At 51.7% G+C, this 24,363-nt stretch overlaps 1 protein-coding gene across 3 annotated transcripts in view; it reads right to left on the bottom strand.

Moving 5' to 3' along the window:
* LOC144608424 (glutamate receptor ionotropic, NMDA 1) overlaps positions 1-24,363 on the bottom strand; it is a 46,083-nt gene that overhangs the window by 10,665 nt on the left and 11,055 nt on the right. For all 3 annotated transcript variants that reach the window (XM_078426175.1, XM_078426174.1, XM_078426176.1), the window contains exons 6-14: positions 22,194-22,327; positions 21,017-21,181; positions 16,721-16,839; positions 15,271-15,383; positions 14,205-14,353; positions 12,981-13,138; positions 11,277-11,438; positions 8,802-8,911; positions 7,898-8,043 (exon numbers count right to left, since the gene is read on the bottom strand). In XM_078426175.1, the coding sequence (XP_078282301.1) occupies positions 7,898-8,043; positions 8,802-8,911; positions 11,277-11,438; positions 12,981-13,138; positions 14,205-14,353; positions 15,271-15,383; positions 16,721-16,839; positions 21,017-21,181; positions 22,194-22,327 (1,256 nt within the window). The remainder of the gene's footprint in view (positions 1-7,897; positions 8,044-8,801; positions 8,912-11,276; positions 11,439-12,980; positions 13,139-14,204; positions 14,354-15,270; positions 15,384-16,720; positions 16,840-21,016; positions 21,182-22,193; positions 22,328-24,363) is intronic.

Here is a 24,363-nt window from a genome sequence, read left to right as displayed (position 1 = left end):
ACACTGATGACTTTGCACAAATTAAAAGTTCATTTCATAACTTTAGAGAGAAATATCCCTTTACATTTTGGATTAAAAGATCTTCTCTACACGTCCTCCTTTTGTAGGTCAATATAAATCATTGCTCTTGTGGATCAGACTATTCCAGTTGCATTTCAGGAGATATAAGTACAGATACTGTACTGGACTTTAGGACACACAGAGCGGCTCCTACCCCACTCCCTATAAATGGGGAGGAAGTGGAGAGGGTCTCTACCTTCAGGTTCCTGGGGACCACCATCTCCCAGGACCTCTCCTGGACTGCAAATACTACAGCGGTAGTTAAAAAGTCACAGCAGAGACTGCACTTTTTAAGACTGCTCTGAAGAAACAAACTGAAGGAGAATCTGCTGGTGACCTTCTACCGCTCCACCATCGAGAGTATACTGGCATACTGCACCATAGTGTGGTATGCTGGCTACTCAGCTGCAGACCAGAAGGCCCTCCAGAAGGTTATTAAGACAGCAGAGAAAATTATCGGCTGTCCACTGCCTTCTCTGGAGGACATCTCCAGCTCGCGTTGTCTAAACAGGGCCAGAAATATAATTAAGGGCAGCACACACCCAGGATATCAACTGTTTGCTCTCCTGCCCTCTGGGTGGCGCTACAGGAACCTAAGGGCCAGAACAAACAGACTTAAAGACAGCTTCTTTCCCTGGGCCATAAGAACTGTGAATGGAAATGCTTAACAAAACTTTCACTTTCTTTGCACTTTTTTTTAATATACAGCATCTTAGGTGCAAAACTCATTTATTATTTATCAGTTTTTATTGGTTTTTATTGATATTGGTACTTATTGTGTTGGTTCCGATGTTTGTGCGATTATTTTGAAAGATTTGTACTGTCGCACTGTTTCAGATGTAGCACTTTTAATTTCATTGTACTGCTCGTACAATGACAATAAAGGCATTCTAACTATTACAAATGGATCCAGCGCTTCCACAGAAATCAAATGGAGTTACGTGCTGTGCTCTTTCTGAAGTATGAAAGATATGTTGTCTTTGCTCCTAGCATTTAAGATCTTAATTATTCTAATCTAATTAATATACTGATGCAAAGCCAGTGAGACATGTCCTCCCAAAATATGAGCATCAGTGAAGAAGGATGAACAAGGGAGTGGAGTAGACCGGCTTTTAAAATTCAGAATTAGTTGAGTCTACATCTTCAGATTTTCTGCAGAGCTCTGAAGTAAACAATTTATATTCTGCAAGCAACAGTAGTATATCTTACAGGAGTTATATTTTGCCCAGCTAATTAGGTGCATCAGTACATATTCTTATGTTGCATTCATGCTTGAGATACTCGCTCCCTCCACTGCCTTACCTGACCAACTGCATTTTCTGCAGTATCTGCAGTTATTTTGGTAAAATTAAGATATTGGTCTGAAGGAAACAGATTGGTGAATGGGAATGTCTGTCAACTAATAACAGACTTAGAAAAGTATACCAAACGCACTCCAATAAAAAGGAAGCATCAACTTCCAGTAGAGATGAACCACTACACATTGAGATCATCTCTGATTAACATAACAGCGAGTCAGAGTCTATTAATAATACGTATCGCTTCTCCTCGGCAGCAAGATTTAATGCTTTGCAACCTGGTGAAAATATGGTAAATTAAACTTTGAGAAAAATTAAAATTGAGGAACAGATAAATATTGTCAGATATTGCTTTGTTCTTCCCATGCTTCCTCAGAGATAAATTTCCTTTCAACGGTTCGAAAGGCCTTACTACTGTTTGCCCTACCACCTCCCTTTAAATTATTAGCTTGTGTAATTTTAGGTCAGTAAAAGGAGTCATGTCAATAATATCAAAGCTAAAACAAAACTCCAATCAGTTTCAACAAAAAAGTCTCATGAATTCAAGGAATGCACCATTAATAAAGAACAATGTGATTAAAAGATCCTCTTCATTCTCTCCCTGGCTATGCCCTGACCTATCCTTGTAATTTGCCCTGTTAAAAAACGCCCTCTATAAAAAGGAGCCGCTGATGGTAGAAAGCTCAGGTGGACAGAGCTGAAAGGGTGTAGATAAAGAACTTAGTTCTTAGTCACTTAGTCCTGTTCCTCGTTCACGTTTGACTGAACAGCCTGCAAGTGAAGCTGCCCTTTAATTCACAATAACCACAGCGCCCATGTACAGCATTCCCCCCATCTGCTTCTTCTGTTCACTGACAGTTGCAGGCTGCACTTCCAGCTCCAATGTGGTCACTAATGCAGTCACAACACTGCAACCTCTCACTTTTGCAGCCTGCAGATTCCTATAATTTCATAGAAACATAGAAAATAGGTGCAGGGGTAGGCCATTCGGCCCTTCGAGCCAGCACTGCCAATCAATATAATCATGGCTGGTCATCCTAAATCAGTACCCCTTTCCTGCTTTCTCCCCATATCCCTTGATTCCGTTAGCCCTAAGAGCTATATCTAACCCTCTCTTGAAAACATCCAGTGAATTGGCCTCCACTGCCTTCTGTGGCAGAGAATTCCACAGATTGGGTGAAAAATTCATAAAGATCCTTTCGATTTTTATGTTTCTATAAACTGAATAACTATTACTGCTGGTGTGTCCTGCCCAATGCAACTCCACAGCATCAAGACTCTTCCATTTACAGTTACTGGCACTTTAATATCCAAGAGAGTGAAATTCATGTGGCTTGGCTTCTTGTGCAATGCACTGACTCAGGATGTAGCATTGATCTTGGAACATGGAAGTATTAGGGCCTCACTCTGCTCACGGTAGCACAGTGATCCCAATACTTGACTGCAGTGCATTCCTGCTGTTGCCTGACCCAAGCAGCCCTCAATTGCTTCTTTGTTTCTTCCTCAGAAATTCATTTTCTTCTCTGACATTGTGTGGGAAGCGGGCAGAGCACTGGGCTCACCTTTTGCTGGCACTTTGACAGAGAACTGTTGGTGACATCCTCTTTGCAGCTTACCAACCTTCCTGACTCCTACGCCTGTGCACTGCAGTGCAGAACGTACAAGTGTGTTGGTGGTCAGATGCCGGTGGATCTGGCCTCCTCTCGGCCACTGGGCTCAACACCAGGCGCTGGTCCAGGCTTCTCTGGTGAGATGAGGGCCTGGACACTCTTGGTGTCTGTCCCCAAGCTTATGTCAACCACAACTACTACGATGCAAAGAGCCATGCATCAGAACAGACCCACTGACCTGGAAGGCAAAGCTAGAAGGAAGTGTCTTTTTATGTTAATCCTCAACATTTTTTTAAATTATGTGTGTGTGTGTGTGTGTGTGTGTGTGTGTGTGTGTGTGTTTTACTTATATATACATATCTTTTTAAGTATTTTTTAATTGTTTAAATCTACTTCAAGTATTGTTTTTTAAAACAATTTTCAGAGACATCGAAAGAGTTGAAGGGATTTTGATGATCGAGCTGTTAAAGGCCATTGGACTGCATGGTCCTCTGCCTTTTACTCAAAGGATGTCCCCTCTAGAAACTGGCATTCATCAGAATCTGATATTTAACGCTTAGCCTGTCATGATTTGAATATTCAGAATGCAGGAGTTGTGACGATGAGGACATTTAACAACAAGGATCCTTTTCCACATTGCATAGACATCCCCTGTTGCTGTAACCAACACATGCCCATGCCACACACAGGTGTAAGAAACCAGTCTCATTACAGCAGTGAATACAACCCACCCAGGTAAGAAACCAGTCTCATTACAACAGTGAATACAACCTCCTTCTGAAGGAAGTTTTGTGCAATTTGCACATTTATAATGTAAATAGGGATTATAAACTATCAAATAATATCACTCATCAAACTATAAAAAAAGTATGTTTGTCCGTATCAACGTTTAAATTGTTGCAAAGATAGAATTTATCACGGTATATTATTTGAAGATAATCATGCCTAATCATGACAATATTCAATTAATGTGAAATTGTAAAACCTCAACCCAACAGGCTTAAGTTTTTTAACATACCCCCGTTTGACATAAGAAAAATCTAGCTGCCTTCCTCTTGCTTATTGTCACAGGCTGACAACTCCACCATCACCATTCCCCCCAAAGCTATCCCATGCCTTGTCAGAATGAAGTAAAAGTGAGGTCAGAGAGCTACACAAATCACATGCCCTCTAAGAATCACGTTCCGTGAAAGAATCTGTTGCACCCTGTTTCATTGGCCACATATGTTACTCACGTAAACTTCTCACGAATTATAATACACAAGTTCCACAAAGACAAGAAATGATTGCAAAGAAAATAAAGAAGAGAAAATGGAGTTCAACATTGGAGAACAGACTTGTCATTCATATTTGTGTTAGGCTATATGATATTCTTTCCAAATCTGCCAGGATATAATGTAAACTCCCTTTCTTTCATTTAAGCTTTTATAGCTTCTAAAACCTTTCTTTATCTTTGATTATCTTTGATAATTTTCTTGCAGTTAATCTCCTTCTTACACAAGTACATGTGCCAATACAAAATCGTTCACCTTGATGAGTATTCTCCACAGGCTAAGAGCCTGTGCTCGATGTATCCCCAATACCCACACCTCATTTATTTTTCAATGCCTGCATCAATCAGAAGATGAAATATTTGGAGGACTGAAGCCGTAGTGTTACAAACACTGACCCCAAGCTGGCAACTCCATTCCCCTCCAAAACTTTGAATGAGTCAGAACCAGGCTGTTTGCTGTACGATGGCCTCTGTATGTTTACCATTCATTGGACCACAAAGCACTTATCCACAGCGTCAGTCACCTAGACCTCTTATTTCCAGCACTGCAACATCCTCTGACATTGTTGCTCCGTTAGCTGATCACTGCTGAAACTAAAGCTGCCTTTGTGTCAGTCGTGTGTGCTGTCCTCCTCCACAAACTATTCATCCAAAACTCTGCTTTTCTTGTCCTAATTCCCACCTTCCATTTCACTCTTCCCTTGGCGATCTGCAATGATCTCCGTTAAGCAGATTCTGAGTTTCATAATCTAACTATGGTGTCACTGCTTCCTCTACCTTCAACCTTCAACTGGGAAGGGGGTGGGGAAGGGAGGGACAGAGGAGCTATCTAAAGTTGGAGAAGTCAATGTTCATACCGCTGGGCTGTAATATGAGGTGGTGTTCCTCCATTTTGTGCCAGCATCTGCAGTTATTTTCCTACACAAATCAGTCAGGTTCATCAGTTCAATAACGTCTAAAACTCCACAGTTGACAAATATTGCCTGTGGCACTTCTATTGATGGGTCAACAAAGTGATAAGAAATGCAGCTGAGATGAGACCAGTTTCCTGGCAGGCCAAGAACTGTGCTCCAAATAGCTCTCCCCTGCTAACCTGATTTTCAATAAAACAGCACCTTTTCTTTGGAATTCCCGGAATGGATTTTTAAACACGTGTGCTTTGATGAAGCCACAGCAGGCTTACAGTGAGTTACCTTTAGCCTGTCTCTGAATTTCCTATAGACCAGGGACCCTTCACCTAGGCTGGGAATGTTTACAGTTAAAGACCAAAGGTGACAAAATAGAGAGCAAGTATAGGGACAAGTTACTACCCATCTCCCTCACTTCATTAGATCTGCCATCTACTCTTACAGTCCAAGGATCACGACCCACAATGCCAACTGTCCATTTCCCTCCACAGATGCTGCTTGACCCGATGAGTTCCCCCAGCACGTTGTTTCTTTCTCACCAAAAGCTTATTTCTTAGCCTTTGGAGGTGAAGGGGAAGGATGTTCCAGAACAAAAAGTAGTACTTTGGCTTTGAAAAATTGCAGATGCTAGAAGTATGAAATTAAAACTGAAAATGCTGGAAATACACTGGGAACACAGTCCCGCCCTCCCTCACTCCCACTGGGAACACAGTCCCACCCTCACTGCCACTGGGAACACAGTCCCACCCTCACTGCCACTGGGAACACAGTCCCACCCTCACTGCCACTGGGAACACAGTCCCGCCCCACCCTCACTGCCACTGGGAACACAGTCCCGCCCCACCCTCACTGCCACTGGGAACACAGTCCCTCCCTCACTGCCACTGGGAACACAGTCCCGCCCCACCCTCACTGCCACTGGGAACACAGTCCCGCCCTCACTGCCACTGGGAACACAGTCCCACCCTCACTGCCACTGGGAACACAGCCCCGCCCCGCCCTCACTCGCACTGGGAACACAGTCCCACCCTCACTGCCACTGGGAACACAGTCCCACCCTCACTGCCACTGGGAACACAGTCCCACCCTCACTGCCACTGGGAACACAGTCCCGTCCCACCCTCACTGCCACTGGGAACACAGTCCTGCCCCGCCCTCACTGCCACTGGGAACACAGTCCCGCCTGGCCCCGCCCTCACTGCCACTGGGAACAGTCCCACCTGGCCCCGCCCTCACTGCCACTGGGAACACAGCCCCGCCCCGCCCTCACTCGCACTGGGAACACAGTCCCGCCCCGCCCTCACTGCACTGGGAACACAGTCCCGCCCCGCTCTGACTGCCACTGGGAACACAGTCCCGTCTGGCCCCGCCCTCACTGCCACTGGGAACACAGTCCCACCTGGCCCCGCCCTCACTGCTCTGGGCACACAGTCCCGCCCCGCCCTCACTGCACTGGGAACACAGTCCCACCTGGCCCCGCCCTCACTGCACTGGGAACACAGTCCTGCCCTCACCCACTGGGAACACAGTCCCGTCCTGCCCTCACTGCCACTGGGAACACAGTCCTGCCCCACCCTCACCCACTGGGAACACAGTCCCGCCCCGCCCTCACCCACTGGGAACACAGTCCCACCTGGCCCCACCCTCACCCACTGGGAACACAGTCCCACCTGGCCCCACCCTCACCCACTGGGAACACAGTCCTGCCCTGCCCCCTGGCTGTACACATGGCTGCAGCGTTGCAGGTCCCGATTAACATCGCCTCACATTACTGGACACACCGCTCCTTGTTGTCATGGGTGCTGGGGATCTGTCCCTGAAAGCCCTCGGTAACCGGCTTTCTCCTCTAATACAAACCCTCTTTTTACTCTCCCTGCCCTTAGACCTGGGGGATTGTCACCCGCTCCAGCTGCAGCAGCTTCTGACTAAATGTCAGACTCAAGGTTCAGACTCCCACTTCGTTAAGATCTCTGAAACACCATCGGCAACTTTACGTCCAAGAACTCACCAACAGACTTGCAGGTAATTGCCGGTCCTTGGGGGAGAGGCTCCTTCCAGCTGCCAGTGCTCTGTGTTCTCGTGTCATGGGCACAATTGGTGAGCGACTCAAAGCATGCACAGGGATTGCTCAGAATCCCATGGATGGCCCGGATCATACTACCTATGTGCACATGCATCACACATGACGGCAGCCACAAGGTGGTCAAGGTGCAAGGGGAGAGGTCGTGCACTGAAGCCACAGAGGGGCAGGAGGCAGAATGTGTAGATGGGCCGAGTGGCAGCAGATCATGTCCCTGGAGCGCCATGCAGGAGTCACAGGATAATGCAACGTGGGGACAGATATACAGGCACCCGCCAGCCAGCCACTACAGCGAATCAATTAATGCATGAACAGATATAGTAGTCACAAGGTGCCACTCTGTTCAGAGAGCAACAGTCACGTAAATTACTTCAACCAGGTTAATGCAGCGCTGTGAAGAATAGAACTTTGTGAATTTCATCCACAAATGTAATAAACATGGCACGTGGGTGGTCACTGAAACGTTGTCCATGTAATGAAGCTGTTGTGCCCACTGGACAGGCGATCACCGCTACATCACTCTTACCTGCTGTGCTGAGGCTGGGACTGAAATTCCCAGTGCTTTCACCACTGCCCTATTGTTGAGATGGTTGTCAAACCTGGCCGTGTGCCTACAATTACCTCAGTGATGAGTCTCAAAGGGTTTGGGACCTTCTCCTGAAACATACCTGCAAATTCTTCCTCCAGACATTGACAGCTGCGAAGGCCAACTGCATCTGCTTTCTGCGAGCGTCTTTGTGGCGCTTGTAGGCAATCTCAATGAATATCAGGAATATTCCTGCAACAATCCCTCCAGCAACCAGCATAAAGACACCTGGAGGACAAAGAGGCACAAGCTTACAGCTACTGAACTCTCCAAAGTGAGGTGACACAACTTGCAGCAAGTCACAGCTCCTGCCTGCCACATGCGTGTGTGCCACATACATGTATGTGCCACGTATGAGTGCCCAGGACAGTAGGATCTGACCTGCTCGTGGTCCCTACACGCACAGTACGGAGATGTAATGGACTCTCAGTCACATGCCCACCTTCTCTCCATCCGTTCAATCATTCACCACTCATGAACGGCCCACTCTGAGATTTATGGAGGCCACCAACTCACCTCCACTTCCGCACCCACCTGCATGCCAAAGGCTTGTTCTTTCCCATTCCTGGTCCAACTCGTGATCTGCCCAGAAACCCCGCATTTCCCCGCTGAATCTTCCCAGGAGATACAACATCAACTCCTCACTTTGCAATGAATGCAAACCCAAACATTCCTGCCTTGATTTACACTTTCAACTGTGTATCATGTGCTCACTGCTCACAATATTGTCTCCCACAAACTCTTTAGGGCAGCTGAACCATCGGACGTGACATTAAACGAGTGCCTGTATTTATTGAGACCATCACTATCAGGGCACCAGTGGGCATTGCCGGGTGCAGTTGTTTACTGCCCAGCCCATGTCGGCTGGACTCGTGGCACTGAGTCCTGCACTGGTTCGCAGGGGAATAGATCTCTGACATTCTCTCCTCTCTACTCTTAAACTGGAGCTCTCTCCAAGATGTAAGGGTCACTCAGCGGACAATTACCTGCCATGTTCTCGAAGGTGAGAGTCGCTGGAGCGTTGCTGCGCGAGTCACACTCCTGGTACCGGACCCAGGTCTTGTCCAGATCCTCCATAAAGCCATTCTCGTGGAAACTGGAAGAAATTTAAAATAATAGCCAGCGAGGGTGCTGAGAATGTACACGTTGCATTTCCCAAGTGTAGCTTCAGGCATCTGGTTCCCTGGTGAAGTGCTCAGGAACCTAAGGGCAATGTTCCTTGGTGTATCTTAGCTGCCCCACTCTTTGATTCACATATGGTCAATATAAGTTGGTCAGTAATAAATTCACCAAGGAATTCTAGAGAAACACTTTTAACCGTAGAATTACACCCCTGGGTCTAACGTCTCTGGGGCAAGTACTCAACTTGCATGTTTTGGGTGAGAACGTGAGGCAGAAGGAGGAGGAAGAGTGAGCAGGGGTGATGGAGGAAGGAGAGGAGCCAACAAGCTGGGCTCCCAGCTCCCTGTGGGAACACTGACATCGGTTCATTAACATAACTGGCCACAGATAACTACATCTGCAAACACACTTCTGTTCATCCAGTGATGTTTGCCAGACAGGGATCTGGAGAACTGTGGGATTTGGGAGTGAGGAAGTTGGCAACTCGAGTACTTACTGTAATTAGTGCGGGTGTCAGGGGTTACGGGGAGAAGGAAGGAGAATGGGGTTGAGAGGGAGAGATAGATCAGCCATGACTGAATGGTGGAGTAGACTTGATGGGCCGAATGGCCTAATTCTGCTCCTAGAACTTATGAACATGAGATATTTCAGGCTGTGGACTGGAGGTGGCTTTCAATGCCGTCACTGCAGATGCCAGCCAGCCTCGTATTTATCCCACCAGAAACGCTTTTTGTGTTGCCAGCACTATCCTGTTCTTCAAAGATGTTGCCTGACCCACTGAGTTACACCAGCATTTTGTGTCTATCCCAGCACAAAGCCTGGCTGCTTCCTGCTGAAGAGCTTTCACTAAGTACAAGGTGAGAAATGACCATCAACCTGCCTGTCATTCTTCTTCCACTGCCATAATCGGATTCTCAACCCATCTCCCTTGTACCCACTCCCAGTGGGCCACGAGATACACATCCAGCCCGAGCACCTGTGGGGAATCCTGCCCTGGCACCTGTGGGGCATCCTGCCCTGGCACCTGTGGGGCATCCTGCCCGGGCACCTGTGGGGAATCCTGCTCTGGCACCTGTGGGGAATCCTGCCCGGGCACCTGTGGGGCATCCTGCCCTGGCACCTGTGGGGCATCCTGCCCTGGCACCTGTGGGGCACCCTGCCCGGGCACCTGTGGGGCATCCTGCCCGGGCACCTGTGGGGCATCCTGCCCGGGCACCTGTGGGGCATCCTGCCCGGGCACCTGTGGGGCATCCTGCCCGGGCACCTGTGGGGCATCCTGCCCGGGCACCTGTGGGGTATCCTGTACTGGCACCTGTGGGGAACCTGTGGGGCATCCTGCCCTGGCACCTGTGGGGCACCCTGCCCGGGCACCTGTGCGGCATCCTGCCCTGCCACCCAGGCGGAATACCAATGTATTTTGAACCCAGCACTGCATGTAGTCTCTTCTATACTCAGGAGATCAAGTGCCAACGTGGATGACTGCTTAGCTAGCTGTCAACATTGGAAAAACTGATGTTCCAATTGTCTCTAGAAACATTCCAGAACTCACAAAAATAATCAGTGAATGGAAAATATTAAAGATTATTGGATTGTTTTTAAATACACTAAAGAAAACATAATAATAACTACCAACAAACTCCAACATTTAACCAACCTCCAGTATTTCAGTAAATGTATATTTAAGTAAGTGAACCTTTGACCCTCCAGCGTCTCCTCTCCACTGGAGACCACTGTTCCCACATCAGCTTCCGTGTGCGTCCCTGCGATAACGTGGCGGCTCTCCAACATCAGGCAGCAGGAGCCAATAATGAGCCTGCAGTAGCCATGGACCTTGCACACAACCCTGAGCTTGCTGACACTGGCACAGGGATCTATCTGCCTGTGTAGCCCGGTTTACATGAGCAGGGTCAGTAACAACACACTGCAGACCCAAATCAGCGTGTTGGTTGTTGGTTGTGTTTGTGGATGAGGGCCAGGTTTGATGATGCCAGTACCAGTGTTGCCAACTGTCCCGTATTAGCCGGGACGTCCCGTATTTTGGGCTAAATTAGTTTGTCCCGTACGGGACCGCCCTTGTCCCATATTAGTAGGGTTGCCAACTTCCTCACTCCCAAATACGGGACAAAGGGTGACGTCATCACCCCGCGCCCCACGTGACCTCACCCAGCCAGCGGCCACGTGCTCCCGCTCCACCAATGGCGGCCGCCTGGGCCGGGCCGGGAGCAGGTGGCCGCTGGCTGGGTGAGGTCGCGTGGGGCGCGGGGCGGTGACGTCACCTTGTCCCGTATTTGGGAGTGAGGAAGTTGGCAACCCTAGAGTACTGCAATGCATGAGCGTACCTTAGGATCGCGAGAGACACAGCTTGCTTCCACGGACTGTCCTTCCTCATTCCGATACCAAAGCCGGACCGGAAGAACAGCTCCCCCGTGGTGATGAGGTCGCACTTCTGAGAAGCCTCGAACTCCAGCACGGCTGAGTCCCAGATGAATGCGTGCAGTTTGCTGGAATGAAAGAGCTTGTGATGAGCAGCAGTTGGACCTGTGCTGCAGTCAGCTGAACTATCCAACCATGCCCAGACTGCAGCACACTATCCACACCAAACACTGCCCCAGGCCGCAAACTGCTTGTGCTATTACATTTTATCAATTAACAATGAATATTCTGACACCCACTGTTGCCTGACCCTCGTGGAATTCACGGGCATCAACAGATACTCCTGTGTAATCTTTCCCTACAAAACCCTGGGAAAGCAAACTTGACCACCTCCATGCACAGACTGACCGGTGGGATTATCGATTGGCCTCCTGAACCACAGTGCTCTGGTGAGGTTGCTCGTCCTTCCTACAGCCCCCACATTTGCCTGCACACGTAGCAAGAATCTCAGACCTGCTTGCCAAGCACAGGGTCCACTGGGCACTGCATTGACCACTGATTCTCCACTGGGCACTGATTCTCCACTGGGCACTGCATTGACCACTGATTCTCCACTGGGCACTGATTCTCCACTGAGCACTGCATTGACCACTGACCACTGATTCCCCACTGGGCACTGCATTGACCACTGATTCTCCACTGGGCATTGCATTGACCACTGATTCTCCACTGATTCCCCACTGGGCACTGCATTGACCACTGATTCCCCACTGGGCACTGCATTGACCACTGATTCTCCACTGAACACTGATTCTCCACTGGGCACTGCATTAACCACTGTATCCCCAGACGAGACATTGGGTGGCATTTTCTTTGTAAAAGCAAGAAACTGCAAGTGATGGTTAGTACATAAAAGGCCACAAAGTGCTGGAGTAACTCAGCGGGTCAGGCTGCATCTGTGGAGAACATGGATAGGTAATGATTTGGATGAAGACCCTTCTTCAGACTGATTGTAGGAGGGGGGTATGGCAGCAAATGGGAAGAGGGAATGGCTTATTCCCCCCTTCCTCCACAATCAGTCTGAAGTAGGATCCCAACCCAAAACGTCATGTATCCATGTTCTCCACAGATGCTGCCTGACCCACTGAGTTACTCCAGCACTCTGTGAAACGTCACCTATCCACATTCTCCACAGATGCTGCCTGACCCACTGAGTTACTCCAGCACTCTGTGTCTTTTTGCGAGCAGTTGCTTGTTTCTACAGTTATAGTGCTTTCTTGACATACTGCTCCCTAATCTAAATGAAAGTTTAAAAAACGGCAGGTATTGGAAATCCGAAATAAAGACTGAAAATGCTGGAAACACCCTGCAGGTCAGGCAGCTTCTGTGGAAACTTTAGTCTGACCTGCTGAGTGTTTCTGCATTTTTGTTTTTAAACCTGATCTGAATGCCTTTTGTGATCCGTACTTTGTTAATGTGGACTCGTGAACCCAGAGGAGCCTCAGTCGTGTTTGGGACGTGCTGCCCAGTGGAGAATCAGTGGTCAGTGGAACTCCATGCTGCAGGGCTGAGGCCTGCACTGACTGCACAGGTTGCATTAGCCAGCACGCTGGCCCGCTGGGGGAGTGTGTGTGTGTAGCGCAGTGTGAGGAGGTCGTGCTGAACATTACCCGACCCGCACGGCCTGGATGGCGTCCGCCGCGTTCTCGTAGTTGTGTTTCTCCATGTGCCGGTACATGGTGCTCAGCTCCACCTGGCGACGGAAGTAAATGTCCACCGAGCTCTGCTTCACTGTGGCGTAGATGAACTTATCCGACGGGTTCCTCAGCTGGGAATGAACACCAACAACACTCAAATCCCCGGCACAGGGGAGCTCTCTCACACGCACACACTCACTCAACACACACACCACACACACAGACAACACGCTCACACCACACGCATACACACACACACAACACGCGCACACACACTCAACACACACACAACACACACACACAGCAGGCACAACACGCACACAAACACACACATCACTGGGGTACTGCCCACAGCCACCACAGGGGCATGGGTGTGGGATACTCTCCTGGATTTAGGGATGAGTATTTTGTAGGTTTAGTGTGGGAATTCTCTGCTACTTTACTGTGGGAATTGCAAGGAGATGGAACGTGGGAATGCTGTGTAGGTGTAGTGTGGAATGCTGTACAGGTTTGATGCATGTGAACATTACGCTGCAAGCCAGTGGCTGTGGGAAGTTCCCGAGGCAGATCCACAGCCTGTCCCATCACACAGATCTATCCTCAGGCCAATCTGCAGATCCAGTTCTGTGAAATGTCCAGTAATCTGTGAGTGACAGCCTTGATCATCTGCAGTCTGGCGATCCACACCTGTGTGTGTCCATGTCCGTCTGTGTGTGTGTGTGTCCGTCCGTCTGTGTGTGTGTGTGCGTGTGTGTCCCCATCCGTCTGTGTGTGTGTGTGTGTGTGTGTGTGTGTCCATCCGTGTGTATGTGTGTTTGTGTGCGTATGCGTCATGTGGAAGTGCAAGTGTGTATTTGTGTGGGTGTCCGCCTGCGTGCGTGTGCCGGTGTGGGCGTGAGTGTCTGTCTGTCTGTGTCAGTGTGGGTGTAACTCGTGTGGGAGTGCGATTGCATGTCTATGTGTCAGTGTGTGGGTGTCAGTGTGTGTGTGTATGTGTGTGTGTGTGTGTGTGAATGTCAGTGTGTGTGTGTCAGTGTGTGTGTGTGTGTGTGTCAGTGTGTGCGTGCGTGTGTGTGTGTGTGCGTGTGCGTGTGTGAGTGCATGCATGTGTGTGTGCGTGCGTGTGCGTGTGCGTGCGTGTGTGAGATGGTGCTCTGGCTCTGGTGTGGTGGTCTGTCTTTAGAGCAGTGATCTTACCCTGGGGTCATTAATTCCAGTGATTCTCTCCTCAGGTCTGTCCAGCACCAGGAAGGCTGCCAGGTTGGCTGTGTAGGAGGCCACGATGATCATAGCAAATCCAGCCCACACCATGCCCAGGATTCGAGCCGAGAAGCTTCTTGGAGCCCCTGAGGATGTAGGTTGAGGAGACAGCATGTTAGAGTGTGGGATCATCGCCCTGACTAACCCCACACACACACCCTGCTTCTCCACATTGTCTTCATGCCTCACTTCTCTCTTTCCACAGCTGTTCCGGTTACGGGAGGGTTTCTGCATCAGGGAGAGCACTTTGTGGCCATTTGTGTATTAACCAGCAATATGCAGGTCTTTGTTTTATACCTGTCACTCTAGGGCCTTCTCTCCACAGATGCCTGTCCCACTCCAGCATTTTGTGTCTGTCTTCAGTGTAAACCACCATCTGCAGTCCCTTCCTATTCCTCAGTTTGTTATGTGTGGGATCATTCTGTGCATCTATTAACCCTCAGACTTGCCCTGTATAAGAGTTGTGGCAGCTCTTCTCAGTCAGTTATTAATGGATATTTTAGCAGCATAATGGCCAGGGTTATGTGTGTCAGTGATGTTCATTTGCTCACACTGGGATCTCCTCACTACCTAACTGGTGAGTTAGATAGAGCTCTTAGGGCTAATGGAATTAAGGGATGTAGGGAGAAAGCAGGAACGGGGTAATGATTTTGGATGATCAGCCATGATCATATTGAATGGCGGTGCTGGCTGGAAGGGCCGAATGGCTTCCTCCTGCACCTATTTTCTATGTTTCCATGTTTCTCGACTGGCCCTTGCGGCAAATCCCAAAATAATGACAGGACTTTTAAAGATGACAAAGCTACGGTGACTGTGTCACTGAGGGGCTGCAGTTTATTGGGGGGGAGTGGGAGTGGGGGAGTGGGAGTGGGGGGGAGTGGGAGAGACCAACATGGTAACGTCTCACTTGCTTGTCTGGGTGTAACAGTGCAGTATAACCGAATGTCAGCACCTGAACCCAGGCCTTGCACCAACAGTCAGGGCCGACCTTCATTTCTCTCACCTTCTCCAATTCCAGAATTCAGCAACACTCCCCAGGAGAACCACATGGCCGAGGACAAGGTCAGTGCATCCTCCTCTTCCTCCTCACTGTTCACCTTGAATCGCCCAAACGGACTGCAGGCAGAAGGTGCACGTGTTAAAGGAGAGGCAACCCTCTGAAGAGCGTGGAGTGAAGGGGGTCGAGGTCAGTGATGGGAGACCATCACTCACACCTCTGGGCTGCCCCTGGGCACTGTCGGCCGAGTGTAGGGATGGGCGAGACGAGTGGGGAGTTGGGAATGTCCCGGCTGGGAAGGGGTGGTGGAGCCATCTGTATTAACATAGGGTTTGCTGTGAAATCAGGAGAGGGTTAAACTCCACACCATCCTCCACACTTGCTGAGGCAGATTGTCTGGAATCCAACAGGACAATCTTCTCCACTGCTCAGGACCAGCTTCACTCTTATTGCAGCAGAATCAAGTGAAGAGGAATCGCTGTAGTTCTGGCAAAGGAGCGGCACTCTCCGAGCCCTGCTTCACATCCCAAAATGGCCTCACTCACCTCTCCTCCCTGTTCCTGCCGCCACGTCTGTTTGAGAGGGACATTCGTCTGTCAAATATCTCATTATCAGTTATCCTCATCCATCATTAACTACTTTTCCATCTCGATAGTTTCCACCCTCTCTCCCCCTTCCCACCCTCTCTCTTCCATCACCCTCTTTCTCTCCCACATTACATCTCCTCCCCCCTCCCTCACCTTCAGCTGTCCCTGAGATAGCTGCTGGATCCGTGTTCACCAGCAGAGCGCTGGGACCTGGCCACATCTAATTAGTGCCAGGCTCAGAGATGGCCATCAATGAAGGACACAGGTACCTCTTGCCTCCACCGTTAGGCTACTCGAGCCAGGGGCAGGGTCGTGCATCAACTACCCGCTCCGCCCAGGGTGGAACCAGGTGAACAGACAGGAGATGGCCAGATGGCACGGACTGAACATCCACACTGGCAACTCCACCACCACCTGCAGCCTTCCCTGCTGATTAACTACTGCAGCCATGACACATTGAAGCAGAACTAGGCCATTCAACCCATCCACAGCATTCAATCATGGCTGATCAACTCTCCCTCTCAAGCCCATTCTGCTGCATTCTCCCCATAACCCCTCACAACCTCATCAAGAATCTATCAATCTCCACTTTAAAAATACCCAATGACTTGGCCTCCACAGCCGTCTGTGGCAATGAATTCCACAGATTCAACAGGCTGAAGCAGCTCTTAATATATGTGCTGAGCCTCATTGATCACCTTCACAGCTCAGAAAGTTCCAGATTGTCTTTGGAGACCTTGGTACTACAGGGAAGATTAGTAATGTCACAGTCAGTGCGAGTCCACGTCACTGGGTAAAGGACTTGGATGGAGCCATCGTCCTCATGGTGCAAGCACAATTACAAAGGGCATTAGTGATGAGTGACTGACCTGAATCTGTCCAGCAGGTAGAGCATGACAGCCACCACGTGCACCGACAGGCCCACCAGCAGCCAGAGCGTGCTCTGGAATGGCTGCATGAACGAGTCCAGTGTGCTGCGAGGGATCTCCTGCAAACGGGAAGCACCATCAACAACTGCACAGCAGCCTCACTACTACAGGGGCCTCACTACTACAGGGGCCTCACTACTACAGGGGCCTCACTACTACAGGGGCCTCACTACTACAGCAGCCTCCCTCACTACTACAGCGGCCTCACTACTACAGGGGCCTCACTACTACAGCGGCCTCACTACTACAGCGGCCTCACTACTACAGGGGCCTCACTACAACAGGGGCCTCACTACTACAGCAGCCTCCCTCACTATTACAGCAGCCTCACTACTACAGCGGCCTCACTACTACAGGGGCCTCAGTACTACAGCAGCCTCCCTCACTATTACAGCAGCCTCACTACTACAGGGGCCTCACTACTACAGCGGCCTCACTACTACAGGGGCCTCACTACTACAGCGGCCTCACTACTACAGCGGCCTCACTACTACAGCGGCCTCACTACTACAGGGGCCTCACTACTACAGGGGCCTCACTACTACAGCAGCCTCCCTCACTATTACAGTGGCCTCACTATTACAGCGGCCTCACTACTACAGGGGCCTCACTACTACAGCAGCCTCCCTCACTATTACAGCAGCCTCCCTCACTATTACAGCAGCCTCACTATTACAGGGGCCTCACTACTACAGCAGCCTTACTATTACAGGGGCCTCACGACTACAGCGGCCTCACTACTACAGTGGCCTCACTATTACAGTGGCCTCCCTCACTATTACAGTGGCCTCCCTCACTATTACAGCGGACTCGCTATTACAGCAGCCTCACTACTTCAGCGGCCTCACTACTACAGTGGCCTCACTATTACAGTGGCCTCCCTCACTATTACAGTGGCCTCACTACTACAGCGGCCTCACTACTACAGTGGCCTCACTACTACAGTGGCCTCCCTCACTATTACAGTGGCCTCACTATTACAGCAGCCTCACTATTACAGCAGCCTCACTACTACAGCGGCCTCACTACTACAGTGGCCTCCCTCACTATTACAGTGGCCTCTCTCACTATTACAGTGGCCTCTCTCACTATTACAGTGGCCTCACTATTACAGCGGCCTCACTATTACAGCGGCCTCACTATTACAGGGGCCTCTCTATTACAGTGGCCTCACTATTACAGTGGCCTCCCTCACTATTACAGTGGCCTCACTATTACAGTGGCCTCACTATTACAGCAGCCTCACTACTACATCGGCCTCACTACTACAGTGGCCTCACTACTACAGCAGCCTCCCTCACTATTACAGCAGCCTCACTATTACAGGGGCCTCACTATTACAGTGGCCTCCCTCACTATTACAGTGGCCTCACTACTACAGTGGCCTCCCTTACTATTACAGTGGCCTCACTTTTACAGCGGCCTCACTATTACAGCAGCCTCACTACTACAGCGGCCTCACTACTACAGTGGCTTCACTATTACAGTGGCCCTCACTATTACAGTGGCCTCTCTCACTATTACAGTGGCCTCACTATTACAGCGGCCTCACTATTACAGCGGCCTCACTATTACAGCGGCCTCACTACTACAGGGGCCTCACTACTACAGCAGCCTCCCTCACTATTACAGCAGCCTCACTACTACAGCGGCCTCACTACTACAGGGGCCTCACCACTACAGGGGCCTCACTACTACAGGGGCCTCACTACTACAGCAGCCTCCCTCACTACTACAGCAGCCTCCCTCACTACTACAGCGGCCTCACTACTACAGGGGCCTCACTACTACAGCGGCCTCACTACTACAGGGGCCTCACTACTACAGGGGCCTCACTACTACAGCAGCCTCCCTCACTATTACAGCAGCCTCACTACTACAGCGGCCTCACTACTACAGGGGCCTCACTACTACAGCAGCCTCCCTCACTATTACGGCAGCCTCACTACTACAGGGGCCTCACTACTACAGTGGCCTCACTACTACAGGGGCCTCACTACTACAGCGGCCTCACTACTACAGCGGCCTCACTACTACAGCGGCCTCACTACTACAGCGGCCTCACTACTACAGCGGCCTCACTACTACAGGGGCCTCACTACTACAGGGGCCTCACTACTACAGCAGCCTCCCTCACTATTACAGTGGCCTCACTATTACAGCGGCCTCACTACTACAGGGGCCTCACTACTACAGCAGCCTCCCTCACTATTACAGCAGCCTCCCTCACTATTACAGCAGCCTCACTATTACAGGGCCTCACTACTACAGCAGCCTTACTATTACAGGGGCCTCACTACTACAGCGGCCTCACTACTACAGTGGCCTCACTATTACAGTGGCCTCCCTCACTATTACAGTGGCCTCCCTCACTATTACAGCGGACTCACTATTACAGCAGCCTCACTACTACAGCGGCCTCACTACTACAGTGGCCTCACTATTACAGTGGCCTCCCTCACTATTACAGTGGCCTCACTATTACAGCGGCCTCACTATTACAGCAGCCTCACTACTACAGCGGCCTCACTACTACAGTGGACTCCCTCACTATTACAGTGGCCTCTCTCTCTATTACAGTGGCCTCACTATTACAGCGGCCTCACTATTACAGCAGCCTCACTATTACAGCGGCCTCACTATTACAGAGGCCTCACTATTACAGTGGCCTCACTATTACAGTGGCCTCCCTCACTATTACAGTGGCCTCACTATTACAGCGGCCTCACTATTACAGCAGCCTCACTACTACATCGGCCTCACTACTACAGTGGCCTCACTACTACAGCAGCCTCCCTCACTATTACAGCAGCCTCACTATTACAGGGGCCTCACTATTACAGTGGCCTCCCTCACTATTACAGTGGCCTCACTACTACAGTGGCCTCCCTTACTATTACAGTGGCCTCACTTTTACAGCGGCCTCACTATTACAGCAGCCTCACTACTACAGCGGCCTCACTACTACAGTGGCTTCACTATTACAGTGGCTTACCTCACTATTACAGTGGCCTCTCTCACTATTACAGTGGCCTCACTATTACAGCGGCCTCACTATTACAGCGGCCGCACTATTACAGCGGCCTCACTATTACAGTGGCCTCACTATTACAGTGGCCTCCCTCACTATTACAGGGGCCTCACTATTACAGCGGCCTCCCTCACTATTACAGCAGCCTCACTATTACAGGGGCCTCACTATTACAGCGGCCTCCCTCACTATTACAGCAGCCTCCCTCACTATTACAGCGGCCTCCCTCACTATTACAGCGGCCTCCCTCACTATTACAGTGGCCTCACTATTACAGTGACCTCCCTCACTATTACAGTGGCCTCCCTCACTATTACAGTGGCCTCCCTCACTATTACAGTGGCCTCACTGTATGTTCAGTGTAAACCAGCATCTGCAGTTCCTTTCTACACATCAATCTAAGAGCTCTGCTTCATGTCCCAAAATGGCCTCCCTGTGCGGCCACCACTTCTGTTTGAAGACAATTGTCTCAAATATCTCAATTATCCTCATCCATCATTAACTACTTCCCAATCTCAATAGTTTATTCCATCTCTCTCTCTCTCCCCCCAACCTCTCTCCCCCCAACCTCTCTCTCCTCCTCCACCACCCTCTCTCCCTCCCCCTCCCCTCTCTCCCCCACAACCTCTCTCTCCTCCTCCACCACCCTCTCTCTCTCCCCCTCCCCTCTCTCCCCCCAACCTCTCTCTCCTCCGCACCTCAGTTTATTGTAGAGCTACAGCATGAAGCCCGGCCATTCGATGCACCATCCATGCCAACCATCCGTCGCTGTTCATAGGTGTTGTGTGTTACCCCACTTTCTCATCTATTCACTAGGGGCATTTTGGAGACAGCCAATGAACCCACAAACGTGCATGTCTTTGGGATGTGGGAGGAATGTGGAAACCCACGTGGTCACAGGGAGAACGTGCAAACTCCACACAGACAGCATCGGAGGTCAGGATGGAAGGCGAGTCTCTAATGGGCATTTCTATGAGGCAGCAACTCTGCACTGTGCCACTGTGCGCCCACCCTCTCCTCCCACTCAACCTCTCTCATCAACCAGTCGCTAACGGTCTCTCAATCAGCTGCACGGGGGATGGATTCTGGAGGGAGGGGATAGTACGATCCAAAGCTTGCAACTTCATTTGGAATTCCTGCGCTCCTAGGTCTTACTGATGCCTCATGTTGAGGAGCTGGATGATGATCCAGGCTTGGAATCATACCTTCTTCACCAAGATGGTGAGGCCCTGGTACTTGTAGGGTTTGGAGAATTCAATGTACTGTGCTCGCTCGTTATTGATGGTCAGTGGAGCCACGATCATGTCACCCAGCCCGCCCAGCAGCTCCCCCATCATCCCGTTCCACTCCTTCCTGTTGCTGTTGTTTACCTGGACACGGAGATTACCATCAGTGGCAGGGTCCAGTGACAACCATTCCCCTCCAAACCCCCACCCCTCCACACCCCCCCCACGCCCCCCCCCTCCCTCCACACCCCCCCACCCTCCACACCCCCCCACCCTCCACACACCCCCACCCTCCACACCCCCCTCCCTCCACACCCCCCTCCCTCCACCCCCCCCCCACCCTCCACACCCTCCCCTCCCTCCACACCCCCCCACCCTCCACACCCTCCACACCCCCCACGCACCACACCCCCCACGCACCACACCCTCCACGCCCCCCCTCCCTCCACACCCCCCCACCCTCCACACCCCCCCACCCTCCACACCCCCCCACCCTCCACTCCCCCCCACCCTCCACACCCCCCACCCTCCACACCCCCCCTCCCTCCACACCCCCCACCCTCGACAACCCCCACCCTCCACCCCCCCCACCCTCCACACCCCCCCACCCTCCACACCCCCCCACCCTCCACACCCCCCACCCTCCACACCCCCCCACCCTCCACACCCCCCCACCCTCCACACCCCCCCACCCTCCACACCCCCCCACCCTCCACACCCCCCCACCCTCCACACCCCCCACCCTCCACACACCCCCTCCCTCCACACCCCCCACCCTCCACAACCCCCACCCTCCACCCCCCCCACCCTCCACACCCTCCACCCCCCCCACCCTCCACACCCCCCTCCCTCCACACCCCCCCACCCTCCACACCCCCCCCCCACCCTCCACACCCCCCACACACCCCCTCCCTCCCCTCTCACCACACTCATAGTTGAGTAATGTCCCTCCCTCTCCCCGCCTGTGTGGATGTAGTGCTGGGTTAATGAGTGAGGCGTGTGGCAGTGCCCACAATGACAGCTGTACACAGCTGGCCAGATGTTGCCCAGCAGCAGTGCCCCTACACTGGGTATCTGCCCGTATCTGCCGGTCAGTCCATGCTGTCAGGGTGCCAGTGATAGAGTAGCAAAGATACACGTCTCCACAGATACCTACTCGCTCCTGAGTCCCGAACTTCCCATCTTGGACAAGGTGCACCTCGTAGGTGAAGTTGAGCGCGGGGGTGCTGGCGAGCTTGATGAGTAGATCGATGCAAAATCCGTAGCAGCACTGAGGGACGATGGGCCGACCTGCCGGCAACACACACAGGCCATGGGTTACACCCGGCAACACACACAGGCCATGGGTTACACCCGGCAACACACACAGGCCATGGGTTACACCCGGCAACACACACAGGCCATGGGTTACACCCGGCAACACACACAGGCCATTGGTTACACCCGGCAACACACACAGGCCATGGGTTACACCCGGCAACACACACAGGCCATGGGTTACACCCGGCAACACACACAGGCCATGCGTTACACCCACACAACACACACAGGCCATGGGTTACACCCACACAACACACACAGGCCATGGGTTACACCCGGCAACACACATAGGCCATGGGTTACACCCACACAACACACACAGGCCATGGGTTACACCCGGCAACACACACAGGCCATGGGTTACACCCGGCAACACACACAGGCCATGGGTTACACCCGGCAACACACACAGGCCATGGGTTACACCCACACAACACACACAGGCCATGGGTTACACCCGGCAACACACACAGGCCATGGGTTACACCCGGCAACACACACAGGCCATGGGTTACACCCACACAACACACACAGGCCATGGGTTACACCCACACAACACACACAGGCCATGGGTTACACCCGGCAACACACACAGGCCATGGGTTACACCCACACAACACACACAGGCCATGGGTTACACCCACACAACACACACAGGCCATGGGTTACACCCGGCAACACACACAGGCCATGGGTTACTCCCGGCAACACACACAGGCCATGGGTTACACCCGGCAACACACACAGGCCATGGGTTACACCCACACAACACACACAGGCCATGGGTTACACCCGGCAACACACACAGGCCATGGGTTACACCCACACAACACACACAGGCCATGGGTTACACCCGGCAACACACACAGGCCATGGGTTACACCCGGCAACACACACAGGCCATGGGTTACACCCGGCAACACACACAGGCCATGGGTTACACCCGGCAACACACACAGGCCATGGGTTACACCCACACAACACACACAGGCCATGGGTTACACCCGGCAACACACACAGGCCATGGGTTACACCCGGCAACACACACAGGCCATGGGTTACACCCGGCAACACACACAGGCCATGGGTTACACCCGGCAACACATACAGGCCATGGGTTACACCCGGCAACACATACAGGCCATGGGTTACACCCGGCAACACACACAGGCCATGGGTTACACCCGGCAACACACACAGGCCATGGGTTACACCCGGCAACACATACAGGCCATGGGTTACACCCGGCAACACACACAGGCCATGGGTTACACCCGGCAACACACACAGGCCATGGGTTACACCCACACAACACACACAGGCCATGGGTTACACCCACACAACACACACAGGCCATGGGTTACACCCGCACAACACACACAGGCCATGGGTTACACCCACACAACACACACAGGCCATGGGTTACACCCGGCAACACACACAGGCCATGGGTTACACCCGGTAACACACACAGGCCATGGGTTACACCCGGCAACACACACAGGCCATGGGTTACTCCCGGCAACACACACAGGCCATGGGTTACACCCACACAACACACACAGGCCATGGGTTACACCCACACAACACACACAGGCCATGGGTTACTCCCGGCAACACACACAGGCCATGGGTTACACCCACACAACACACACAGGCCATGGGTTACACCCGGCAACACACACAGGCCATGGGTTACACCCACACAACACACACAGGCCATGGGTTACACCCACACAACACACACAGGCCATGGGTTACACCCGGCAACACACACAGGCCATGGGTTACACCCGGCAACACACACAGGCCATGGGTTACACCCACACAACACACACAGGCCATGGGTTCACCCGGCAACACACACAGGCCATGGGTTACACCCACACAACACACACAGGCCATGGGTTACACCCGGCAACACACACAGGCCATGGGTTACACCCGGCAACACACACAGGCCATGGGTTACACCCGGCAACACACACAGGCCATGGGTTACACCC

Source organism: Rhinoraja longicauda, chromosome 31 (assembly GCF_053455715.1).
Source record: "Rhinoraja longicauda isolate Sanriku21f chromosome 31, sRhiLon1.1, whole genome shotgun sequence".
Taxonomy (NCBI): Eukaryota; Metazoa; Chordata; class Chondrichthyes; order Rajiformes; family Arhynchobatidae; genus Rhinoraja; species Rhinoraja longicauda.
Note: the sequence above shows the minus strand (reverse complement) of the source record. Positions and strands in the feature narration are given on the sequence as shown.